Source organism: Falco peregrinus, chromosome 5 (assembly GCF_023634155.1).
Source record: "Falco peregrinus isolate bFalPer1 chromosome 5, bFalPer1.pri, whole genome shotgun sequence".
NCBI lineage: Eukaryota > Metazoa > Chordata > Aves > Falconiformes > Falconidae > Falco > Falco peregrinus.
Window position 1 is genome coordinate 91,499,055 of NC_073725.1, and position 24,806 is coordinate 91,523,860.

At 40.9% G+C, this 24,806-nt stretch overlaps 1 protein-coding gene across 6 annotated transcripts in view; it reads left to right on the plus strand.

Moving 5' to 3' along the window:
• Nucleotides 1-22,881, plus strand: part of RAD18 (RAD18 E3 ubiquitin protein ligase) — a 54,131-nt gene extending 31,250 nt beyond the window's left edge. For 3 of the 6 annotated variants that reach the window (XM_055805098.1, XM_055805099.1, XM_055805096.1), the window contains 3 exons: nucleotides 2,012-2,168; nucleotides 12,317-12,379; nucleotides 22,632-22,881. In XM_055805098.1, the coding sequence (XP_055661073.1) occupies nucleotides 2,012-2,168; nucleotides 12,317-12,379; nucleotides 22,632-22,734 (323 nt within the window). In that variant the 3' untranslated portion in view covers nucleotides 22,735-22,881. Of the gene's footprint in view, nucleotides 1-2,011; nucleotides 2,169-12,316; nucleotides 12,380-12,466; nucleotides 12,618-22,631 lie in introns of all 6 variants that reach the window. The other 3 variants (XR_008747377.1, XR_008747376.1, XM_055805097.1) reach the window with 3 other exon arrangements.
• Nucleotides 22,882-24,806: the final 1,925 nt, after the last annotated feature.

Genomic DNA, 24,806 nt, shown 5'->3' on the forward strand with positions numbered 1-24,806 from the left:
TATAAATTACTGGGTTTCTGTCTTCTGTTTAAGCTTTTTCTTTGTGTGCTAAACTGCAGCCTTTGAGAAGCTGAAGTAAAGCCATATAGTTTTTCCAAAAGAGTGCTCTGGTAGAAAATAACTTGTATCAGGTGGATCATCCTGTATTGTGTTGACTTAAGTACATGATACCACCTGGTCTGACAAACCTGCAAAATTTTCATTATGCTTTTTGTGCACTGAGCTTTCAATAACCTTTGAAATTTCAGTTTCTAGTTTTATGCCAAACATCTGCACCTGGTTGACTGTAAACCACTTAAAAAACAAAACAAAAAGATGATTTATGGGTGAAGGAACAGATGCCTAAAGTCTGTTTCATCACTGTTCTTTAGTAACAGCAATCGCCTTTTTGTTAAACTGGAAATTGTAGTATGTGAAAGGAAGAAAGCCATCAGTGGTCTGATGATTTGCCATTTGAAAGCATAACTGCTGAGAAGAGCAAAGGCTTTGCATGCATTCCTTACCCACTTTATTCAGATTCATATGGAAGTAGTGGAATTGTAAAGACTTAAAACATTTTTTTTTTTGGTTGCATTTTTTTCTTTTAGTTTGTTTTTTTTGTTTTGTGTGTGTGTGCGGGTTTTGGTTTTTTAAACCATATCTCCCATTGTCCTCTACTGTAGTATTGTGTGATATAACTTAAACCTCTCTGAAAATCTCACTCTGATTTTGGTGATGTTGAGTTACCCGTTCCTGATTTACATCATCTTGTTTTGCATCTTTAAACTTAAAATGTTCTATTTCGAGCCTTTATATTTTATAGCTTTTAAGCATAGGGCCTTGTTTTGCTTAAGGGGAAGCACCATAGGAGTCTGATAAACATTTGTGATACACCTCTTCTGGGTTGCGTTATTGCACAGGACCTTTGCTATTTTTAACCTGTTAATTTCAGAGTTCAATTTCATTAGTTGGACAACTGACTCGCTGTAATCTGCTGGTTGTTTTCAACAGACAGAAAGATGCTCCTGGTATTTAATTACGCTTTTTAATGGAAAGGAAAGGGCAAGCTGTAGCTGAACTCAAAAGATTGTATAGCTCCTCCACACTGTAATTACAGTTCTGTTTGGTCATTTCTGTCAAAATAATTTCTGGAGGGGTAGAAAAGTCAAAGTGGTTTGAGTGGGAGTATAGCTTGGTTTATGAGGGTGGACAGAACGCTTCTGTGAATGGCTGTAATAAGGGTTATTAATGAGATGAGTCTCTGTGTGGCTTTAATGTCCCCTGCAAATTTCTAGTTAAATAACTCATCTGAAAATATTTGTGAGTATGGCATAAGAGTAGTTTGTCTTTACATACCATACTTACTAGTCTACATTTGTTTTCTCTTTGGAGAGGTAGAAGGTATCTTTCCAGAGATACTTCATCTCTTCATAGATAAAAACACTTGACAAACGTAATGGAGTAGTTTTACAGTTTGTGACTAAGTGTTGTCTCGAAATGATTTTTCCTATTAAAAATGGAAACATCAGTTATCTAGATTGACATTGTTTTTCTTAGATGCATAGGGAAATAAATCATAGTGCTTCTCTTATTGAAAAGCAGCCTATTAAATAGATCTGTAAAACTTTAAAGCAGTCGTCTCATGCAGTGGATGAAGTGAATTGGTAGCAAGAAGCAGTGAACAGTGCTGTCTCCTTAAGCATTTGTTGGTTTCTGAAATAAAGTTGTTTATGAAATGTGACAAATACCCTTACCCTTTATTTCTTTCCTTTGTTTGTGTTTGAAACTCAAAACAATTAAATGTTTTTGGTTTAGTCTCTGGTTCTTAGAGGGTGGGACGTGGTGGTTAGTTTTTTTTACTGGGCAGGAAAATAAATTAAACCTTTGAAACTGAGAGTTTTGGGAAGCAAGTAAGTGGGAATGAGGTGTTGGTACTTAAATATTTATAACTTTGTATCTCCAGGCTGCAAAAATTTAAACAATAATATTTTGATTTGTCATTCTTGCTTATCTCTGTCGTTCTTCTTGGTAGAACATAGGGAAGAGAATCACACGGCTGTTGTCCTCGGAAAAGCCCAGATAATCAAACCAGAAACTCCTGATGGCAAAAGAAATGAATCTTCTTCCTTGGAGGAAAGCCAGAGATCAGTCTCTCCTGTGTTCTCACTGTCGTCTGGATCAACAAGCAGGTTAGTGAAGAAGAGTCACTTCTCCCTGGTTTATACCAAATCAGACCAAACATGGAAAAACTTCGTCAGTAACCTTGAGCAAAATATATATATATTTTATATATATATATATATATCTCCTGCTTCATAGGATGGGTTCCTAAGCTGTGGTTACTGATTCATTTTTCTCCGTATTTCTGGCTGTTCGGTTGCTTGAGGGCTGGAGCTGAAACACATTCAGAATTTACTTGATAGTTTTGTAATGACTTGTTAGAGGGGTGATAGTGTAAATGTTCCTCTTGATATGGAAACAGCGAGTGGAATGTCTGTGGAACCAGAACGTTTGGTGTTTCTGTTTCACTTCATCACTTTCCGTTATGTTTGAAGTTTTTTTTTTTTTAGAGAGGTCCAAAAATTGATATAGCCTAAGTCTTTTAATAGCTCTTTAAGTTGAATATTGCTTAAGGAAATAGAGTTTAAAAGACTGATTAGTTACAGTCCGTGGTAGAATGCCACTGAACCTTGAAATCCTGACAGCCACTCACTTTTCTTTCGTCATGCATTTAGATTTGCTTCCTGAAGTTGCCTTATTTGGCTTCAGAAAATGAAGGATCAGGGAAAGCTTTATAAATAATGTAAGATTTTATGCTTTTGATAGTTCAATTATAATTTTATTGGAAAAAGGCTCAGCTGTTACTGCTGATAAGATCTCTCTAGTTTTTGAAAGTAGTGTTTGTATCTGTTTAAGATACTTCATGGATCATAATTTGCTGTCTACTACTGATCAGTAGTCAAAAGAAGACAATGATGAATACTTAGATAAACATCCTATTGCAGTACCGGTTACTGTGGCCCCAGTTTCTGGAGGAAAAGTGAAAAAGTTGTTGAAAACAAATACAGGAATAACTGGGTTTTGATACGTGTCTAAAAGCAAGAGAGCTAATCATGAAAATAATCTTGTTATCTTGTTGATAACAGGAATGAGAGGAGAAGACACTCTTTGCAGGGAAAACAACTCTTCAGTGCTTGCTTAGAAAGGGAAGTAACTGCCTGTGTGGCTTTGTTCCAGAGACCGATTTTATGTGCCCGAAACCTCAGCTTTCTGGTTTGCAGCTTGGGCTGTGGTGGCTCCGCTGCTGACGGGCAGCTCTGGGGACCTGGGCAGCAGGAGGGTCCTGTTGTTTGGTTTGTGTTGCGCCGGCAGACAGGAGCCTGGGCAGCAGCTTTCCCCCGGGACTAATGCAAGGCCAGCTCCTGCAGGTTTGTATGAGATGTCATATTTGACAGGTGTGCAGGTGACGGATGGAGTTGCTTCATCCTCACTGTGCCTTCTGTTCTGGCTGCCCTACAGCTCGAATTGTTATTTTGCTTCCACAAAATAAATGCCTTCAGCTTGTTTATATTCTTCCTGAAGAGCTGAGGTGTTCCTATTCTTCTCTATTTTATGTAACTTTCTTTTTTGATTGCAGGTTAACCTTTTGGCATTAAGGACCTTGGAAAATTTATAAGATTAAAATTCTGGAGTGAGTTCTTGGGAGGTAGAAAGGGCTTGTATTAGCTCATCCAAAGTATCATTAAATCTCTTGTTTCACTGCCAGTTTTGTGTGTGAATGATGTTACAAATGATTCTCCCATGGCCTTTGACATTGAAGTTAAACTTCTATTCTTTACCTTACTCTGTCTGCAGACTTGTGTGTATCAACTTAAAGTCTGGGTGAAAGTGTGTCTAAGAGACTGTAAGAAAGTTGCTAAAGGATGTTAGCGTGTGGCAGTTACTAATGATCGGAATGGGCTTTCATGAACCAAGTTGGCAGGTTTTGTTGGTCAGTGCGCATTAGTTTGTATTATGTCTGGCTCAAGACAAAATTGTTTATTCCTTCTTTTTACGCATTCACTCCCTCCAAATGTTTCCTTAGACTTCTTGAATCAAACAGAATCTCCCGAGTTGTACAGACCAGTGGGTATGTGTCACAGATATTTGGACTTTCTTCTAAAAAAAACATGCTTAATAGCTCGCTGTGGTTTACTCTTAAATTTGGCTCCTGTGGAAAGGAACAGAATTACTAGAGTCTGCACAGAATTATTTTTTTCAGAATCTCTCTGGGATTTTTCTCTTCATGTTCCTACTTTGTGCGTATCTCCTGGTTTGTATGTGTCCTGTGTTTTTTTATTTATTTTTCTTTAAATATAGGGCAGTTTGTTTAACCTTAAAAGCTAGCTACTGCACTGGTCAAGAAGTTCAACGAAGTAGTGGGTTTTGTTGTTCGATTGGGGGTTTTTTGTTCTTTTTGTCTGCCCTCCCCGCCGTTGTATCATGTATTAAACCCAACTGACTGGCAGTTGGGCTCTGAGTGTGCCTTGGGGCGTTACATGCTGTAGATTGTCGTCCTTTACATCCAACCCCCTGCTTTTATACTCCGCTCAAAAAGCAGTGTAACCAGCAATAATAACACAGTGAAGGCTTAGCTGAAGTGACATATGATGCCTTGTGATGCATGGAAGGCCCCTCTCCTTTTGTTTGACCACAGTGTTCCTTGTGCCAAACTGTACTTTTCTGAAGAACACTCTGAAGCGTTTTCCTGTGTTTTCTGGGAAACAAAGGTTACAGGGATCACTCCCTCTCCAAATACTGATGTGGGGGAAGTGCTTATGAAAAAGAATTAAATGTGCTTTTTGTCTGTACTGTGTGTTTGTAATAGCTACTCTGGATGTCCCAGTGCAATACCCAGCTCTTTATTTGGCCCTTTGAGACATGCCAGGTTCTGCCAGGTCTGCAGATCAGCTTTGGACCGCAGAGTTCTGTTGTTGAACTGTGGCTCATACTCCCAGTATGCTCCTCACGCAATGCTGGTATAATCAAAACGGACTCAAATTATGGCAAGATTTTCAGGGATTGTAAAAAGTAGGTGTAGTCATCTAAACTGCATGAAAGAGATGTATTTTGTCAGTCTGTGGTTGTCGTGGGGTTAATGCTTTGTTAATTGTAGTGAAATAAATATAGCACAAATCAAAAAAGAATTATTTAGATTTTGAGGCTTTAAGTAGCATTGTGCTATTGTACTAAGTAATGATTTTCTGAGGCTTGTATTTTATTTCTGATAATAAGAGGATATCCTTTGAGAAGGGTAAATATTTTTCACATTGAAATGTCAGAACTTGAAATGCATTTGGAAGTCCAAAGCTACATGCTGTCTTTTATGAAGAGAGCACTTCTAAATGGAGAGCTGGTGTTATGATAGATTAAAAGAAAATTAGGATTTTGCGCAGCATATGGAACATAACAAAGCAGTCTTGAAGTCGGAGAGTTGAAATGTTTGCTATGTAAAAGGATGCTGCAAGGAAGTTAATGATTTATGTTTTCTCCTTCATAAGATGTTCTGTCTTTCATCAATCTTATATCAATATTTGCTAAGGGAGCAGTTGGTCAATATTAGAAATTCAGACATTGTACAGTAATCACCGATGTACTGATATTAGTTGAGAGTTGATACTTTAATTGAGAAAATGAGATTTTTACACCTGCTGCAAAAGAGGTGCAGGCAGTGCATGAAGGTTATAGCATTGACCCAAACGTGTTTGGTCTCTCCATAAATTGATGATCCCACCAAGAGAACAAAATGTGCATAATGGGATAAATACCAAAACAAAACCATGACTTTTAAAGGATAATTTTTCAAAGCTGTGGAGTCATACGTAAAGCTTTCATAGAGCTTTAGTCTCCATATAAGTAGTCCCAGTGTGTTTTTTTACTTTCTGGGGCTGAAGCCAAATTTTATGCAACTGCTTAAACAATAGGAAAATTAGAAAAGAAACTGGGAGGGACAGTGATAAGCCAGTTAATGAACTAGTAGAGGAAATATTCTATTAAAAGTATCTTATGTAATGGGGTAACTCATTGTTTTAAACAAATTACTTCTCTGTAAAACTTTTGTGTTAGAAGAAAATGTCAGTTCCTGTTGTCTAGAGTGAAAGACTTGCAAGAGTAAATGATGTATGTTGTTGGCCTTGTCTAAGATATTAAGGTGTGCACTGAAACACAGTGTCTTGATTTTGAACTCCTGGTAGAAAAGTGCTATAATATCTGCAGCCTGTATAAATCTCTCTGCCATTGGAATACACACAGCGACTGCAGCGTCTGCCAGGTGAGATTCATGCCGGAGTAAGGGGCCTCATTTGCAATAAGTGGGGCTTTTTGGCATTGAGTTCAGCAGCTATGGATCAGGATCTAAGATCTGGATTTAGTGGGTCACTTCTTGGATTTATATGCTTTGCAGAATTTGGGCTTTAGTTCGTCAGCGGAAAAAGACGTAGAAATAGGGAGCTGTGCTTCAGTTAGTCTGGAGTTCACTGGATAGCAGCAGTCCTCTGAAAAGCTCTCGGTAGACATCAGTTTGTCAGAGACTGCTGGCAGGGTGGAATGGTTGGAAAAGCTGTGTGAGCTCTTCCCTGGCAGTTGCTTCAGTCTGAGTTTAAAGAAAGCGTTGTCTTGATCTCTAGGCTGGCTATCACTGTCAAATGAGAGAAGTATATAAAAATGTGTTGATCAGGGGAATAACTGCCTTTTCCAGTTCTTTAATGCATTTTGGACTTAATAAATCTTGAACTACTTTGGCTCAGAGATGACGTGTATTACAGAGTTAGATAGGAGTGTTTTATATTTTATTTTTGGCCTCAAATATGGTCTTATTATGGAAGGATGATTATATTTCGCTGCTATGTTGTCGATTCATTCCTTTTTTCCAAAAACGGTGAGCTGTAACAAATGGCCAGGAGCTGTGAGGCATGGTGGAGAGAGTCCTGGAGAAGTCACTGTGAACAGTAACAGCTGATGACCTGCGGCAGGTATGGGGGGAAAGATACGTGACATGTATCCAGAAGGATGTCAGTCCCAGTCTGGAGCCATGGGGTTTAGACATCTCGGAGCCCTGAAAATGGAAGTGGTAGTATGCCAGTGCTCTCTAGTGCTTTAGCCTAGATGTCCCAACTGTTGGCTAGACTCCTAAGAAAAGCAGTTAAGATAGATCCAGTAGATCCTTTCCTTTTCTAAAGGCACAGCCTCAAAGGCATGCTCTTGGGCTGCAGAGGTGGCTGCTGAAAGTCAAGAAAGCCTGGAAAGAGTCAAGAAAAACAGTGAAACAGTGGAACCTCTGTAAAGCTTAGCATAGATGAGAGCCTTCCATGGGGAGTCCTGGGGAAGGTGCAAGGCTGGCAAACCTGCTGTCCCCCAAAGGCGGGAAGATGGAGCCATGCTCAGTGTCTGGTTTGATGAGGAGGTACTGGGAAGCCAGGGAAGACACTCGGGTAAGCCGTTAATCTTGGGTGCTGCACAGGACTTACAGCCACTCCAGCAGCAAGCTCATACTGTTTATCACAGGCAGGTCAAATCCTGGAAGCGGGATAGCAAGGTGCAGAAAGCCATTTTCCCTCACTCCTTGCAACTGCGTATTCACCTTCAAATGACATTGGTGAAATGAGACAGGCCATTTCTCACACCAGCGTTGAGGGGAAAAAGGCACAGTGCATGTGCCAGAGCTAAGTACGTAATGCACGGCATGAACTGATGAAAGGGACACGGGCTGTTCACCATGAAGCCAAGAAGGAACTTAATCCGCTTTAAAAGAAACAAAATCAAAGAGACATTCACACCTTTCATTTTTAGAACGAGACATGTTATTCACACTTACATCAGCTTTTTACTCTATTTTAAGGTGGTGTGTTTATCTAAAAAAAAATAAATAAAGGTGGTGGTGGAAGTCATATCCAAATGGTGGTCAAGAAGGGAATAATTTACTCATGGTTTGTTGTCTGTAAGTGCTCAGAAGAAACTAATCCTGCACAGAAGTGAGGCAGAGTTGGGGAATTGCCTGAGTCACTGGAGCTGCCCTTTTGTGGGCACGCCTCGGTGTGGGGACGCGAGTAAGTCCAGGAGATGAAACCTTCGCAGGCTGTCACCTTGTCTGTCAGCCTGTTGCATCTTGAGCAGTTAAGTTTCAGAACGTTAATGATTTTGCTGTAAAAACTTACTCTTCTGGAACAGATATGTAAAATCTTAGGATAGATTAATGACCTATATTAAAAGGACAGAATTTCTTTTGTGAGAAATTGTCTTGGACTGGAGTGTGAATGAAGTCTGACAATGAGTTTGCTTTGTCTGGCCTCCGCATAGGTGGATATCTCTGAGGTATTGAGCAGGCAGAAAATATTGAAGGAATGTACAAAACTGTTATAAATTCTGTGATCTCTTTGGGCTCCCTAGGCTAAAATTTATAGAAACAACATACATAATGAGGTAGCTGTTTCTTTTTTATTTAGTTCATTTTCTTCAGTTTAAGGGCTAAGCATTCAGGGTGCATTCAGGGTAATAAGAGCTTAGGAGTTTTATTCAAGGGGAAAAAAAGAATTATTTTAAAATATTAATTCAGTTGGTGGTCAAAATTTCTTTTCCTGGGTTGAAATTGTTTTGGTTGTTTTTTGGTTTTTTTTATAGTTTGTCAGCTGTCTGGCATATTTAAGGAGGGGTTTTATCCTTTGCAATTTTTTTTCCCCTGCATGTGGAAGAAAGGTGTATAATTACTTCAACTCATAATCAAGCAATTGCTCAGTCTTTGTAAAAGAAATTGATGTTTAAGAGAGACTAGATGAAGAGAACAATTTCATTGAGTGACTGGCTTGGGACAATGGGTTGTATGAAGAAATTCTGAAACAAAGGGCTTTTTAGCTACAGCTGGAAAGTTCATAACCCTGCAGCTTGGTTTTGTACAGTTACATACATATATCCCTGGTCTCTCAGTGCAGTTACAGTGTAAGAGTTAATTTGGTTCATTGGGAGACTGATTATTCTTGGTTTCGTAGCCCATTCACATCTACACATACGGGCTAAGGTGGTAGCTCACTCCAGGACTTTTTGTGGTTGGTTTTAAAATAATTTGGTAGGCATAGACTGTGAATTACACATGTAAATTATGAACTCTCATTATTGTTTTGGGTGTTAGCCAGTTTTTTTCACTTTTATTGTTTTGCTGGTGACAAACGGTGATAAATCATCATAATGCTACATTTGTCAAGGCAAGGAAGTACATTGTGTTCAGGCATCAAACCTGTTCTTTTTCTATTTTAGGGGACTAAAAGCACACAAATAAACCCTTGTCATCCCCCTCTTGGTTTTGGGTTTTTTTTTAATTTTTTTTAAAATGGAGTAGGATTTGGAGATATGGTAACGGCTCATTCCTTGGGCATCCAGTTTGTGTACTAAAAATGAGTTTTTGACAGATTTACAATTCTGAGAGTTAAAAAAAAAAAAGCTGGACTTTCCCTATCCACCTTTGTTTTTACAGCCTGTTTTACTATGGTTCTCATGTGAACATTTCATATTAGATTTGGTGCTGAATTAAGACATTAAATGGTTGTCTCAGCCTGGGCTATGGGAGGAGGCAAGCTTGGTAACTGAGGAGTGCTTTTAATTTCAGGTGACTTTGTTTCCATATTAAAACTGCTTGGTCGGACAATGTTCGTAATTCAACAGATTTATTCTGCAGTTCATGAAAGTTCCTGGGGAATCATTGAAGAGTTTCTAAAATAGCATGCAAAACTTTGCAATCCATTCTGTTTCAAAATAATTTTCTCCATATGGCACCAATGCTTTGTGTGTATTTTTGGTATCTTTTTCCTTTTCATCCTTATGACTAAATGTGCATATGTTAAAGGTTTCTCTAAACTCATCTGGTGGTGATTTTCTCCCTTGAAATCCCGTTGTTGGTTCTATAGTTATTGCCACAGTAACTTCTCATGAATCTCACTTCAGAGGGGAGAAAGGCAACAGGAGGAGACAGAATGGCAGTGGATGAAAAAAATCCTGCCACCTTATAAAGGTTGCATGCCATTTATTAATTTATTTAAGAGAAGTTTTTTTTTAAAAAAAAAAAAAAAAAAAAGAAAAAATGTATGTTTGCATGTGACTCCCAGTGTGTCTTAGGAGCTGGTGTTTTCTAATGCATTACACTGATGGGGTGGAGGCCTCTGCAGCTGAATCCTAGCTCGATGTTCAGGTGGTGGAAGTGATGCTCTGTGTTCCCACTGTGAGGACATGCTGGCTGCTGTTAAGCGGGGGCAGGAGGACTGGCAGCCACTGAAAGCGTGTGTGTGGTCTGGAGAGCCCAGGGTGATGGTGACAAACTGGCTGAGCAGCAGCAGCCCCACAACGCGCTCATCTGCTGGCTGCCTGGAATAGGTGTTGTACCCCACGGGCTCCGAATGATCATGGTGTGTCCACATCGTTCTTAACATGCCCTGAGCTTTGTCAGCTGCCTGATGACATTATTTGGGTTTAAATTGCTTCTCCTGTTTGAATTGTTATCTTCTCTCTAATGGTGCAGTATGTTATGAATATTATGTGTTTTGGTGAACTGCTGACTTCTTAAAAAAAAATAATCTGTGAACCAGGTAATGAGCCAAGACTTCTGTCCTGCACCTGGGGTATGAAGTTGTGTGCAAAACGGTTCTTGCTTTTTAATTTGTAACTCTCCAACAGAGAGAGTCCAGAGACAGTCATCTGCTCTTGGTAAGGAGTAAGGTAGTTCTTGGTAAGGAGTGCTGTTTGCCATATATTTGCACAGTGGTCTCCATGCAGTAAAAATGGTACTGAAGTGGTGGAGGTGGGCAGTGGAGTGTGGTACCTGCACTGGGGGGGGTGCTGGGGCTGAAGCGGGCATCCCAGGACTGGAAATATGGATCCATCTGGGAAAAGTGCCCCGTAAAATCACGGTGTGGGTCTTCTATACAAAGACAGCCCCTCTAGTATGAGACATGTTGTTTGTTAAAACATATTTTTTTTTTTTGCAGAAATACCATTTGTAAACTTGATTGTCTGTATTGTCAGGACCCTGCTTTGCCATGCTGGAATCTGTCCTGTGAGAACAAGTATTTTTGGGCTGTTTTCCTTAATATGTTTTGACCAAACATATAAATGCACTGATATCTGTGTATATAGTTATGACTTGGGGGTTGTATTTTTACAGTTTATGTCTGCTGTTTTCTACCAAACAGGGGATGAATTTTGTTGTAAAACCTTTAAAGTAAATCCAAGAGAACTGGTATCCAACTGCTGTCCTGTGGTTTACACTAAAATCTCCCGACTGTTTACATTACATAGTTTGTTATGTAATTTCTGCAATAATGTACAGACTGTTTGAGCTGACAGGCTGCTTTTTGAAAGAGAGTTTCCAGAAAACAACATTTTCCAACTTGTTAGTTGATTTCTGCAACCCTGCAATTTGGCATATGTTTGAGAACTTCACTGTAGTTTATATCACAGAGCCTGAACATGCAATAAAAGTTATTTATCAATAATTGACCAGAATATTGTGTTCAATTAATTCAGATTTTATTGAAATTTGACAAAATATTCTTATTTAAAATACAAGCTGAAATAGTCTGTGTAGCTGTTCGGGTTTTTTTAACTTTGAGCATGAGAGGTCTGAATGATGTGTCTGAGCTCATACTTGTAGTTAAATATGTGTGTGATGTACGTATGCATGAATATCTACACACACGTGAATTCTTCCAATGTTGGTGTAATAGTCATAGTTGAATTTAATAACACCCTGATTTTATGTTGCCTCTGTGGCTACTGTAAAACACATACAAATGTATGTATTTTGGCGTCTGTCTGGGTCTGCTGACAGTCTTGGCAGTTTGGATTTTTCTCACTGAATTTCAATGTTAAGGTTTTTTTCCTTTGATGTTGATTGTTTTTTTATTATGTTGTTATGTTCAAAATGTAAGTTTACACTTAAGTCTTGAGTTTTGAGGTTGAAAGCACCTTTACTCTTTGAAATGTTTTACTTTACCCACCGAAATATCTTGCAAGTTCTCTCTGGAGAAATTGTCTGGTGCCTGTGAATTGGAAGCTATTGTAGTTACCAACAAGCAAACATGAACAGAGAGAATGGTCTTGTATGTTAAATAATGAATATGATACCTAGTAATAACTCTGAAAATTGTGTGATGTAGAGACAGAACTTTCTAGACTGTTGGTTGAAAGTACTTCTTGTTGCCAGTGCTGTGTGGAAGGGTCTGTCTCATCTACAGATTCTACTGCCTTTGTAAGTAGAGCCCTACTGCGCTGTAAGTATTGCTAAAATGACTTACATCCATTTTATTTTCCCCTTCAGCTCCAGTTCAGACATTCTGAGAGATCCGCAAGGGCCTGAGATGTGTTCAGCAGCCTCTGCCAAGTAAGTAGAGTATATGAGTGGTAAAGTCCTTGCGAGTGATTTAGATAAGTAGTTTCCAGTTTTTGGAATCCTACATGTTTTCTACAGGAGAAGGAAATGCCTCTGAAAAGTCAGGCTCTTGGAGAATCTCCACAGTTGCGAGACACACAATTTGGTCAGCATTTTTTGGATCCTTGGAAAATAATACCTGGGTGCTGCTAGGGTCCACAGATGACCAGCGGAAAATCATTGTTTTGAGGTATATTTGAATATGGATATATTTAAATAAAAAAAGAAAAAAGGGAACTGATTTTTATGGAAAATGAAGTAATTTGATCTTTTGTATTTAAAGTTACATTGTTGTCAGTCTCAGCTACATCTCTGTCAAGTTGACCATGCTGGAATTGCAACATCTGTTTCAATTTACTCCTGTTCAAAGAGAGAAGAGCACTTTCTTGTTTTTAAAATCTTATTTCTTAAAACAAAAAATCCCCTTCTGTTATATAGTGGCAATATTTTAAATTGGGGTCTGGTTGTGCAAGTTGTTGTTCAAAGAAATACTAAGGAACCATCCAAGTATTCTTGAAGTATCCAAATGAAATAGATGAAGATGGAGAGGAAATACAGGGATCTATGCAGGTGCTGAAGATGTGCAGTTACAGTGACATTTGGAATACCGTAGTGTTAGATCAACTGAAAAGCTGTGTTGTTATTCAAAGAAATACAAATGGAGACTGATGGAGTCTGCAAAAGTAGTACAGTTTACCCTTGCAGCTGAAACTGGCTTGATCTGGGGTCACTCTTCAAATATCACATCCGCTTTGGCAGCTGATCTTAGGGGTGTGATGAGAACCATATTGCATTTAATTCTGATAGTCTGCTTTTTAAAGTGTATTTATGACATAATTTTCTCTATTATCCATTACATACATATGTGGTCAATAGATTGGTACAGCTCCTAAAATTCCTGATTAATGGCAGAAGTAACATTTGAAACTCTGTTAAAATGTGTGTTTAGATAGCCTAATGGATTTTAAGGATCTTTAATGGAAGCACGGATAAGGTCTTGATTACAATGGTGTAACAGGTCAATGGTAGAGTGTACCACTGGAAAAACAAAGTAATCGTAGATCCTTTCTTGTAGTGGGAGGCATCACTTTGTGAAGGTGAGCGGTGTTTGCTGGAAGGACACTCACAAAGCACTAAAGTGTACTTTTGTAGTACCTGCAAGTGACTCCTTGAGATGGGCAGTAAAGTAAAATATTCTGGGTTGTGCGTATTGCAGATGCTAGTCTCTGTTCCCCTGGTGCTGCTGCCACATATCATAGAGCAAGCAGCCACAGCTATCTTTCGCAGATGTTTTTAGATCTGCTCCAAGACTTATGCGTGACCCTGACAAGCAAGGGTCAGGGATCACCTAAAGTCCTTGGTAACCACCTCATTGTGTTGTTATCCATTACCTGTGAAGCATTAAATCTCAGTGAGTTGTATTGCTGGGAACTGGGCTTCTGAGTAAAAGCCAATCCATAAGGAATTGTGATCAAAATGGGAAAAGTGGAACTGTGGTTGCTAAAGCTGGAGGACTCATGAGCGAGGGAGCCAGCAGCTCCCTGTGTCGCCTTGACTAGGTGCTTGAGGCATGAAAAGGCCCAGCAAGACATGGCAAAAACAGGTGTCTGTCCCTCTGAGTGCATCTTCTGTTTGGACAGGGGTGGGAGGTGAGCGGAGAAGCCCAGCCAGCTGAGAGCTGCCCCTGCCAGCTGCAGGGGAGCAGTTCAGGGCATCTCTGTCCCGGGCAGTATGCATGTGGTGAAGCTGCTGCTGTGCCGCAGCTGTCTCTGACTTACTTGGGGGGAAACCAGGGTAGGGAGGGATAGCAGCTGGACAGCAGTGAGGCGAAGAGGATGGAGACATAAGAGGTTAGAAGTGTCTTGATTTCCTCTTGGCCGCAGTTGGGATCTTACTGCATTTATGAGCTTGGTAGTGTCCGTTGTTCTCAGTTGCTGCCAGTGCTTCCCCTGAACGCATTCTGAGCATTCTTACTTCTCGCAGCCTACTAACACTTTGAGGCTACATGTAGATTGCGAGACAGGTGCTTTTTGCCATGTTTCCTTTGGTCCTTGCTGGTGATGTCTGTGCTGACTCCTGCTGAGGAAGATTGTGCTGTGGCTCCTTGCTAGCCTGGCCAGGGCTGGCCGCAGCTGGATGTGCTGCAGGAGCAAGCAACGTGGCTCCTTCCGTGGGGCCAGCGGGTGTTTGCCTGGCAGGGAATGGATGGCATTGCTGTTCCTGGCTATCCAATGGAATATTTTTCATTTTTTAAATAAATGCTTTAGCTTCATTGTACTTTTGTACCGGCCGTGAGTCAGGATATTAAATGTGTATATTTTTCTAAAATTGTAATTCAATCTGTGTTGCTTGTCTGCTTGACTTTTTGTTTGAATGGGAAGAATCCACCTGGTTAGGTCTCAAGGCTTTTTGTTAAAATCAGTTTGGATCAAAAAAAAAATGGAAGAAACAGCACTGTAAAAGCTTGTGAGCTGTAAATTTTAGGGCCTCAAGCAAAGAAACTAGAACTGCAGCTGTGATGACATTCAGAACACTGGCCTAAGAAGCTATTGAGAAACACAGGCTTTTGTTAGATGATTTGTGAGGAAATATCACATGAGTATTGTAGAATTAATACACCTGCTTTATTTTGGGGGGGAGGTTAGGTTTAGGAAGAACAATAATCAGCCGAAACTGTAATGGAAATTACAGGTGCTTCCTTTGTTAGGACTGGGCTGGAAGCCCTGGGGAGAGAGAAGACCTGCAGGTTAAAGTCTGTTGAAGGACTTGATTCCTGCGTGCGCTTGTGGGTGGACGTCAAAGACACGTTTTTCTGATTATGTGGAAGAATGGCCTGTGGCGCATACTGCCAGAAGCAGTTTTGTTGGCTGGCCTTCGGAAAAGGAACTTGGCAGGGAGAACTTGTCTGTCTGCAGTGGTACGCTGCGCGGAGAGGCAGTTCACGAGGCTGGTGGCGGAGCACCACATGAATGCCTGGTGTTCCCGTGGCTGCTGTAGCAGCATCCTGCTTTATCCTGACAAACCAGGACTTCATAGCAATCTAAAAATGTCTGGCTGGAGCCACTTCCAGTTTCTCAAACTGTACCGGTTAAAATTACTTCACCTGATGTGAATGAAGATGTGAGGGTGTCCAGTGCTGGCTGGTGTGATGAGCTTGTGTGCTTTTGCTTTTAAAGCTAGTGACCTTTACCAGGGTGCAGGCATTGGCATAAAAACAGACCCAATCAGTTCAGGTTCTGAGTATGTTAAGTGTCTGCTCTGGTGGCGGTGGGGCTGGAGGCCGTACCCAGTGAGTATGGTGGCTCTGTTTGTGTGAGGGCTCAGGAGCAGGCCAAGAGGTAACAGCCACGGGGTGAATCGTTCTGCAACAGCACCAGCATGAAGAATGGTAACAAGAGGTATATATTTTTTAGAACAAACTTGCACTTAATGGTAGAACTGTAACTACCACGGGGAACTGTGTACTTCTTCAGTATTTTCTGCAAGAATTCATTGCAGCCTGTTTCATTGAGGAAAAACGTAGGTTTTGAGGATACTGTGCTTTCTGTAGGGTATTTAACATACTTCTGATGAGATTTTAATTGGCCGTGTAGTGCCTGGAGTATATGGCTTCTAATTTATAACTTTCAGCTTTAATTTTGTAGGTAGTAGCTAGTCTACCATACATGTTAAAACATCCTGTTTAAAAGTATTTTTTTAGGAACTTTGTAAAAGTGAATGGCAAGGAGTCTTTACCTTCCCAGTTGCATTTTCTGTATCTTCGGAGACCGCCAGCTCCAAACTTGCAGATGGGGGACTTCAGTTTCTTTATCAGCAGATAGTGACTTGCAGTTCATACTGGTGATGGTACAATCAAATTACTTGCTGTTCTTTTTTTGTGCTCCCTGAACTCCATTCCAGAGATGCCAGCTGGCAGAATTTTTTTCTGCAGTACAGGAGATAATATGCTGTGAGTTACGGGTTTGGCATCTGTGGCTTCTTGCTCGAGTTGGAAAAACATGTTCCTTAGTGGAAGAAGGAATGGGAATGTCAATAATGAAAACAGTACTAGAACTTGTTACTGGAGCATTTCTACCTAGCAGTAATGGATGTTAACATCAGTTATAATATGTATCCATAGCAAAATCATTTGTGCCTTTGATAATTTCCTTCACCTAGGAAACTTCCCAGTCCTTTGGAGGGTTTGAGTGTTACTAGCGTGTGACCAGGTTGATAAGTGCAAAGGAATGTTAAGTAAAGCAGATCTACAACTGTGGTGAAAGTTACTCTTCCTGTTCATCACAGAACTGTATCCTGTGGGATGTCGAGTGGCATGGAAGGTCAGATGAGGCTTTGCTTTGGCAGGTTTGCATGGGAAGGCACAGGCCAGCATACCAAAGAGCAGGTGGATTGTGTGTTCCCATAACCAGCTGAGACTTCATAAAAGTTGAGTTATACCAGAAAGATATCATCTCTCTTACTGTATTGTTATAAGAGTTAATAATTGGATATTTGCAAAATAAGAGAACCAAGTGACAAAGAAGCTCCAGGTTTTGGCTTTGTGTTTTAATACACTTTTGAACATAAGGTAATTACCATTCTGCTGTGGAAAAATGTAGTTATCAAAGCTAGAAATGGGCAGAATATAAAACAGTAAAGCTAGCCTTAAACTAAATGAGATTTCTGCTTCATTCTGTGTCCTAAGTAATTTCTTCTTGCAAGGGTAGTCGTATTTTCCAAATTCTTGAAAACAAACAAAAAGCCAAAAACAGAGGAAGGCGCAACTGCTACGGGTGCTCTTTGTAAAGTGAGACATTAGAAATATCGGTAGTTTGAATGTCGCTTGTCTTTGCTGTATGCTATGTTAATAGTTCAGCCTTCCAGATGCCTAAATAATTGGCTTTGTGTTGTCCTGCCTCTGAAGTATATTAAACGGTTATTCAGTGGGTGACTATTATCAGAAGTGAGGTTTTTCCATGTAGGACAAAACTCTGTAGCTAATGGCCAGGACTTCCTGTACTAGATATGCCTTTTTGCTAGCTGTTTGAAGTTTCTTGCTGAAACTTGAAAGATGTAGTGATGGTCTGTGTGTGGCTTAGGCTCAAATGCTCATTTTGTACTGGTGAGAATACTTTTAAGTAATACGTATTCAGGCTTTTACATCTTGTAATATCTGGAAATCCTAAATTACATTATTTGATATTAGAGCACGAGGACTGACCATTTCAAAACGTTACTGAATGCTGCCCTACAGAATCCTGCTTTTGAGGTATGTACCCACTCTGTTGGTGACAGGTCTAGTTATGAAACTCGCTGAGGCTCTCTGCAGGGCAAGACTAAAGGAAAAGGGTCATGGACATAATGGAGAATACATTTCTTTATGGTTTCTTAGTATTTTAGATGCAAATCCTTATTATTGCCCTTAGCTTTACATGCTAAAAGATAAGCCAGAATTGCTTCAGAGTATGATCCTTAAAAGCAGGATCATTTTGTTAGCTGAAATATTTTACTTTGTGTAAATGACTCATTTTTGTCAAATGTGATTTTCAGTCCTCCTAAAAAATATCCTCCATTTTATGCTTTTTCACAGTTTGGGTTTGGGGTTTCTTGTGTCTCTGGAAGGGTTAAATTCAAGCTAAAGCTTCAGTGGAAAAGAAATAGGAACAGGCTGCTCTTTGTTCGGTGGTGGAAATGCAGCTAAGTAATTTTTAATTTGTTTCATTCAGGGAGTACATTCCTAGGAGTGGGAAAGAGCTGTGCTTTTTAACTCCCCTCCTCACTCCCCAGCAGGAACAGTGACCTAGTGTCCTCTGCAGCGTGTCCAGACGATGCATGGATGCCAGGCACGTGGTAGGGGACTTGCAGTGGGAAAACTCGGTTCGGTATTCCTGCCTGTAACCCATGATGGTCTCTGTGGTGCTGTGTAAGGGCAGCACAAGCTGGGCTGGATCTATCCACTACCCATTTTGTGAGCTTTTTCTTTCTAGTATTTGCCAGTGTTCTTAGTAGGAGAGTTACAGGTTTTGTACAATTTCAGACTGAGGGCCTCTGAAAGAATTAGACGATGTAAAACAAGCTTAAAACTCATGCTGACCCTTTATTTTTCCTGCGTGGATGAAAAAATGGCAAAAGTGAGATGGCATGGCTGGGTCTCAACTGAAATCTATAGCTTTGGTTTCTGAAAGCCACTTCTTGTCTGTTCAGGTGTTAAGCTGAAGTTGGTCTGACTGTAACAGCTTCTCGAGGTGCAGTGAGGTGTTTGCAGACAGCGAGAAACTCGTGTGAACAAAGTCTTGAACCAGGATATTGTACCTTTTTTGGTGGGAACAGAGATTTGTTGAGCTTTTACGTTTATGTGACTGATCTAATAAAGAAGCACTAAACATTCATATTCTGCATTTAGAATAAATAGTCTTTTTTTTTTTAAGCTTTTAATGAAATTGTATATGACATCCTTGCAATTTATTTGTAATAGTGCACAAATGGAGCAGTGTAGGGATATTTTAGTGGCAGTTTGGAGTGTATTTTTAGCGAGACCTCATTCCTTTCCTGAAAACTTACTTAAGCACAATTTCATGTTCTCTGAGCCTTCAAAAACATTTTTGTTTTCTTGCTTTTCTCAGCTGTTAAGTAACAAATGACTGTGGAGTCATATAATTGGGACAACTTCAGTTCATATTGCTTTGTGTCTGGTTAAATTGGGGCAGCATTTCAGGCTTTCTGTAACCTCTTGGTGAGCACTTACTGAAAGTCTCAGGGTTCTCTGATGTGGGTGTCAAACAGGCCATCGATGATGCCAACTTAACTGCAGGTTTTGGTCAGTTCTTTGGCCTGTATCAGATCCGAATGCCTGAAAGTTAATGTGGGGTTTGGTGAAAGGCTTTTATAGTGACTTTGCTGTTCAGTTGTAGCTCAGTTTCACTCCTAAATACAGCTGCAGCTTTTCCATAGAGCTTTTAATGAAATTTCAAAAATGATACCTGGTGGATATATTTCCTATATAACTTTGTGGTGTGGAGAAAATAATAATAAAAAAAGAACAAAAATAACAATCTGTCATTAATTGTGCACTGCTGTAATTCAAGATCCGTGCCTACCTCAGAGTGTACCTTGGTGCCGTGAGAAACAAGTTCACCTCATCCCTAAGGTAAGGTAGGGTGCTAGAAATGTCATTGCAACCTGTCTGTACCTGACTTGACCTGAGATGGAGATAAATGACTGTGTAGTAGGTAGTCTGGATCTTCTTGTCCCTGGACAAGCAAACCTCATTATTCCAAAATGCACCATAAGATACAGGAAGGGATCTGACTTACCAGAGTACTAACATTTGCACATTTCTGGAGAAGGTCAAGTACATTTACTTTGTGTTTTTAATATTGGTGGCACTGTGCCATGCAACCAGTGGATGAAAGTCTAGGAGTACAAAACTGTTCTTACCCTAATTAAAATGAATGTAACCCAAAGTTGAATCTATTTTAAAACCCCTGTAGTAATCAGTCTTATGTCCTTAATGCACACGGAGATGTGCATGGGAGGCCAGGGGGCTCTCGGAAGCTTCCTGACTTGCAGAGCACCTTGCTGCGGTGGCTTCTTGCCATGCAGCTCTGCAGCTGATGCCTTCCCCTTGCACATGAGCGTCCTGGTCACTCACTGTGCAGTACCAGAGTCTCTGCAGCAGGTACCAAGTACCACCAAGTACCTTCCTCTGCTTGTAGATGCTCAGACCTTCCAAACTTCTGAGACCCTGGCACAGGTTGAGCGGAGCAGCTGTGGATGCCCCATCCCTGGCAGTGCTCAAGGCTGAGCTGGATGGGGTTGGAGCAACCTGGTCTAGTGGAAGGTGTCCCTGCCCAGGGGGTTGGAACTAGATGGTCTCTAAGGTACGCTAATTGTATCCGACAAGAGGATCTCAAATAAATAAAAATTGGCAAGAAAGCCCCCTTTTTCACAGCCTTGTCTGTGTATGTATTTCTGCTCTTTATAGCCAAATAATTTCTCTGGTCAAGTGCAGCAATTACTTTTAGGGAACAAAACATTAAATGTTTTATGTATTTTTAGCTTTATTTAATGCAGGTAGTTTTGGAGAAGAACCCTTAAGTTGTTTTGCCAGACTGGTCTCACCATTGGGAAGTGCTTTGCACACGATCAGGAGTTAATTTTATTCACCAGTTCATTCACCATCTGGGGCTCCTGGGAGTGGTACGGCCAGCCGCTGGGGCCGGGGAGGTAGTCTTCCTCGTAGGAAACTCCGTGTCGAGGCCATGTCTGTTCGGTACCAGATGGGTGCAGCTGAAAGGCTCCATCTGGAGAGCTGTAGGGCTGCTGTGTGCCCATGAGCCAGCAAAGTGCCCTGTGGTGGGACAGCCGGGGGTGATGAAGAGGCAGTGCGCTGCGTGGGGCAAGCTGTCCCTCCAGCTTGGCATCCCTTATCCATCAGCGACCAAAGCAGCGTGCTCAGGAGCAGTGTTAGTGTATTGCTTCCACATCTTACTCTAAAGAGCATGTTTCTCCAGCGTCATCCCTCAGAGGCTTGTAGCCGCCTCACCGCCGAGGTTAGTTACCTGCTCTGTCTCACAGCTGCGGAGCTGCGTGGGGACAGGCAGGTTCTCCTGGGCCTGGGATGGAGGGTATGGCCCGCGCACAAGGGCTGAGGTATGGTGGATATAAAGAACAACTGCTCCCTTGGGTTGGGTTGAAAATAGCTGCTTCAGAGCTTAATTTAAAGGGGGGGAAAATTGTATCATGGCACTCTTAAAACATCTGTGTATCCCCTTGGGAATCCTTTGATCAGTTCGCCCGTGTGTGTTGGCTTGGCGCAGGACTGTCTTCGGCAATGTGTTACTGTACTCTGGTTTCACAAAACTCAGCCTTAGCGTTTGCACTGAATTTTGCATTAAATAATGCAAAATTGTGAACTGCAACAAGAGAAAAAGGTGACATATAGAAAGAGGCTTTGTTAACGTCTAATTTCACAGACTTTTAAAAATCTACTGCTTCTAGGTTAACATGAGTGATCCTCTCTACTGAACCAATGCAGTGGATGGAAATAGGGTAGTGGAGGGTCCAGCTGGGAGGGAAGGGCCTTTGCCTTTTCGTCATCATACGTTGTAGAAATCACCCTGGTAAGGTTTGTAGTGTTGAGGATTGGGGGAGAGTTGGACTGGGTTACGCGTATGCATCGTCTGTGCTCTGCGCATATGTGCAGTTAATCACGCTGCATCTTCAGAGGTACAGACTAAACTGGTTGTGCTGGGATTCGTGCTGATCTTCCTCAACATGGTTAACACTCACACAGATGCAGGAGCTCCGTTTCTATCATGGTGCTGAACTGAGCTCTGAAATACAAGTTGTTCTTTTTAATCTCTTTTAGTATATATCTTGTGGCAGTCAACAGAGACATGGACTGGCTTTTGAGAGTTTTCCATTGTTGTTTTCAGTTGTGAATTCCCAATTTAAGCCACAAGAATAGTCCGTGCAGGATGGATTCATCCTAAAAAATGGTATATTTAAAAAAAAAGTGTATTTATAAGGAGTGTTTAATTAGTAATGGCTATTGATGGATGAATGGTATCCTTCATGTCAACACCATGTGGAACTTCAAGTGCTGAGGCTGAATGATGGAAATTAGCTGGCTAATTTAACTATGGCTAGTTTAACTTTTTCTTTAAAATTAACTCTGTGACTAAAAAGAAAACACTTCTTTGAGTTTCCAGTGGAAAATTCTTTGTCCATAAACAAGAAGAGCGTCTGGCAAAGAGCCTGTTTAGGGATGGGAGTCCCATGTGCTTTCCTTCTTGGGTAACCGTGACCAAAGCCACTTGTACTTTTGCTTGGTGGCTGTGCCACCAAGGATGACTTCGTTTCAAGTCGACCTTTTATGATTTAATGTAATCATGGTTTCTTCAGCCTCAGGGGCTCTTCTCATTTATGGACAAGGAATTCAAAAGGTTGCTGCTGCTCCTTCCTCTTCCAAACTGGTGTCTGGTGACAGGAAGAGAGGCACCGTGACTCCCCTGTCCCTGCAGGCTCAGGGTGAATGGGGTGGTTTGTGGGTGCTGTCACCTGCTTCAAACACAGCAGAGCAGTATTTCTCTTCACCATCATCAGTAACACGTACCTGTGTGTGCGCCTGCGTGCTGCTTACAGCACTTTAATACAGCCTTCGGTATTTGCTGCGTTTGGAGTATCTTCAGAACCCTGTTTTGTCTTTTCTTTTTTTTTTCAGCAGCAGTTTTCTGGGTCTGAGAGTTAACAAAAGTAAGTCACGTCAGCTCCAAATGCCAGGAAACGATCAGCTGCTTCCCAAGAGTAAGCGGAAGAAGAGGTAACCCTGCAGTGATGTGAAGCCTAAAACTGTGCGGAAGGCTTAAGACTGAGAAAATACTTGTTAGTTTTTTCATTTTCAGTGTATCTGGGTACTTAATAAAATGCTGAATTTTCACATAACTATCATTCAAACTGCCTTAAAATAGCCAGATCGGTGTGCTGATGTGTTTTGTTTACGGCACTGTGGGCCATTTAACTTTAGGGTTGGGCATAAAGTGCCAGAGCCCCAGCCTTGCCACGGAGGGATGAGGGTCTGCACGTTGCTGCTGTTACTGCTCGCATCCCATAGAAGCTTGCTCTGCCCTCTTGGAAGCAATTGCAGGACAGTGTTTTGCCTGGGGTCTGGCAGGTGCTGATGCTCTGGTTATTGGCTTGGCTGGGGGGAGAGCTGTGGGGGGAGCTGAGGGACGGGGTGGACTTCTGTTGTACAGAAATATGCTGGCTTTTTTTCAATGTCCATGTAAACTGATTAGTGTGTGTCACTATTTCAGTTTAAAGTAATTAAATTTGAAAGAAATTGGAAGGTCGTTGCACATTAAGTATTCTAGCTTTAAAATAAATACTGATATTAAAAATTCTTGTCTGTCTTAGAAGGTGATGTAGTTTTGTAATGATATAATGCAAGAAAATTAAAGTAAACCTGAACAACAGGGTAAGTTTTTAAAAATACAGCTTGGAAGCAAAAGACATACCATACAAAATATTCAAAGGTGTTCTTACTGAGCCCTGAAGCTTTGGCCATAGCCTTTCACTGGGGACTTTGCAAAGAAAGTACAAAATCTAAGATGGAGTATTGAGTGTCTTTTGACTTTAGACTATAGCTGTAATTGGCACTGGACATTTTGCTTTCCAAAATATTCATCCTCAAACTGTGGTTCCCAGCAATATTTCTGTTTAGAACAAGCTAAATCTGTGGCAAATGTAAACTAACAGCTCCAATGAGGTAAGCAGGTACAGAGGAAAAATGGGAAGCTGATTTTGTTTGTTTTTTTACTAAAAGCAAACCTTTTGAAAGAGTAATTATTGACTTCTGCTTTTAGGTCTGCCTTTTGATCATAGCAATTAATACAAGACAGATTTTAAGTTTTGTGCAGTTAGCCAAAGAAGAATTAAAATCTTTGTGTGCGTCATGGTTGATGAAATTCATGTAGAGTGGTTTGCATCAGCTGCTGAGCATCCCTTGGAGTCTTTTATTGTTATGTTTTAATTATACGTGTTAGCAGCACTTCATTTTCTGTAGTATGGTCATGATATTCACTGTCGTACACAGAAGATAGCCTCAAAAACCCTCTTGTCAGTACTGTTAGAACCTGAAACAGGAGATCTAGCTGTGGAGAGGAATGTGACTATACCTCTAACAAAGCTCGAGGAGGTGCCCATTCTGTTGCACTGCGGTTACCCCAGTTGTGACGGAGCAGCCTTGCTGCGCGATGGCTTGGGGCAAGTCGCAAACCATCCTCTGGGCAGCTGCAGGTGTCCGGAAGTGCAGGATACTGTCTTGGCTTTAAAGCATCATTACACGTTTAAGTATGGAGCTGTAAGGCTGGCAGCCCTTGGCAGCTGATTCACTGCATGATAGCCAGCTTGCTAAAGGTCAGCCTGAAAATTGTAGTCCAGGTGCCGTGTACTGCATGACATCCTTAACTATGCCAGATCATCAGGGAAAATTGGGATCCTGTGATATTTAGCTGTCTGGGAGCTTTCCTTTTTCATATAGTACGTGGGCTATAAATGTGTTGTATCAGTAGCAGATGCTTCCTGTGTAGCTTTGGAACCAGGGGCCCCTTGCAGAGTGAAATTTGTAGTTAATGACAGCTACTGATGCAAAATGAAAAGGTATTTCAACACACAATAAGGAGAAATAGTCCAATTTATTAAATATGGGCTAGAAAGTACTTTAAAAAAAATCAATACAGAAGATGAATAAAAACCTATGAAACATGAAGTATGCATTCTGTATTAGTGCAGAAAAGGCTGGCGCTGTGAGTGTTGTCCCAGGCATCTGGGGGCTGGCAAGGGATTTCCTAACCCTCTGGAGCAGAGCAAGCAGAGGAACTGCTCTTGGAGTCAAGGA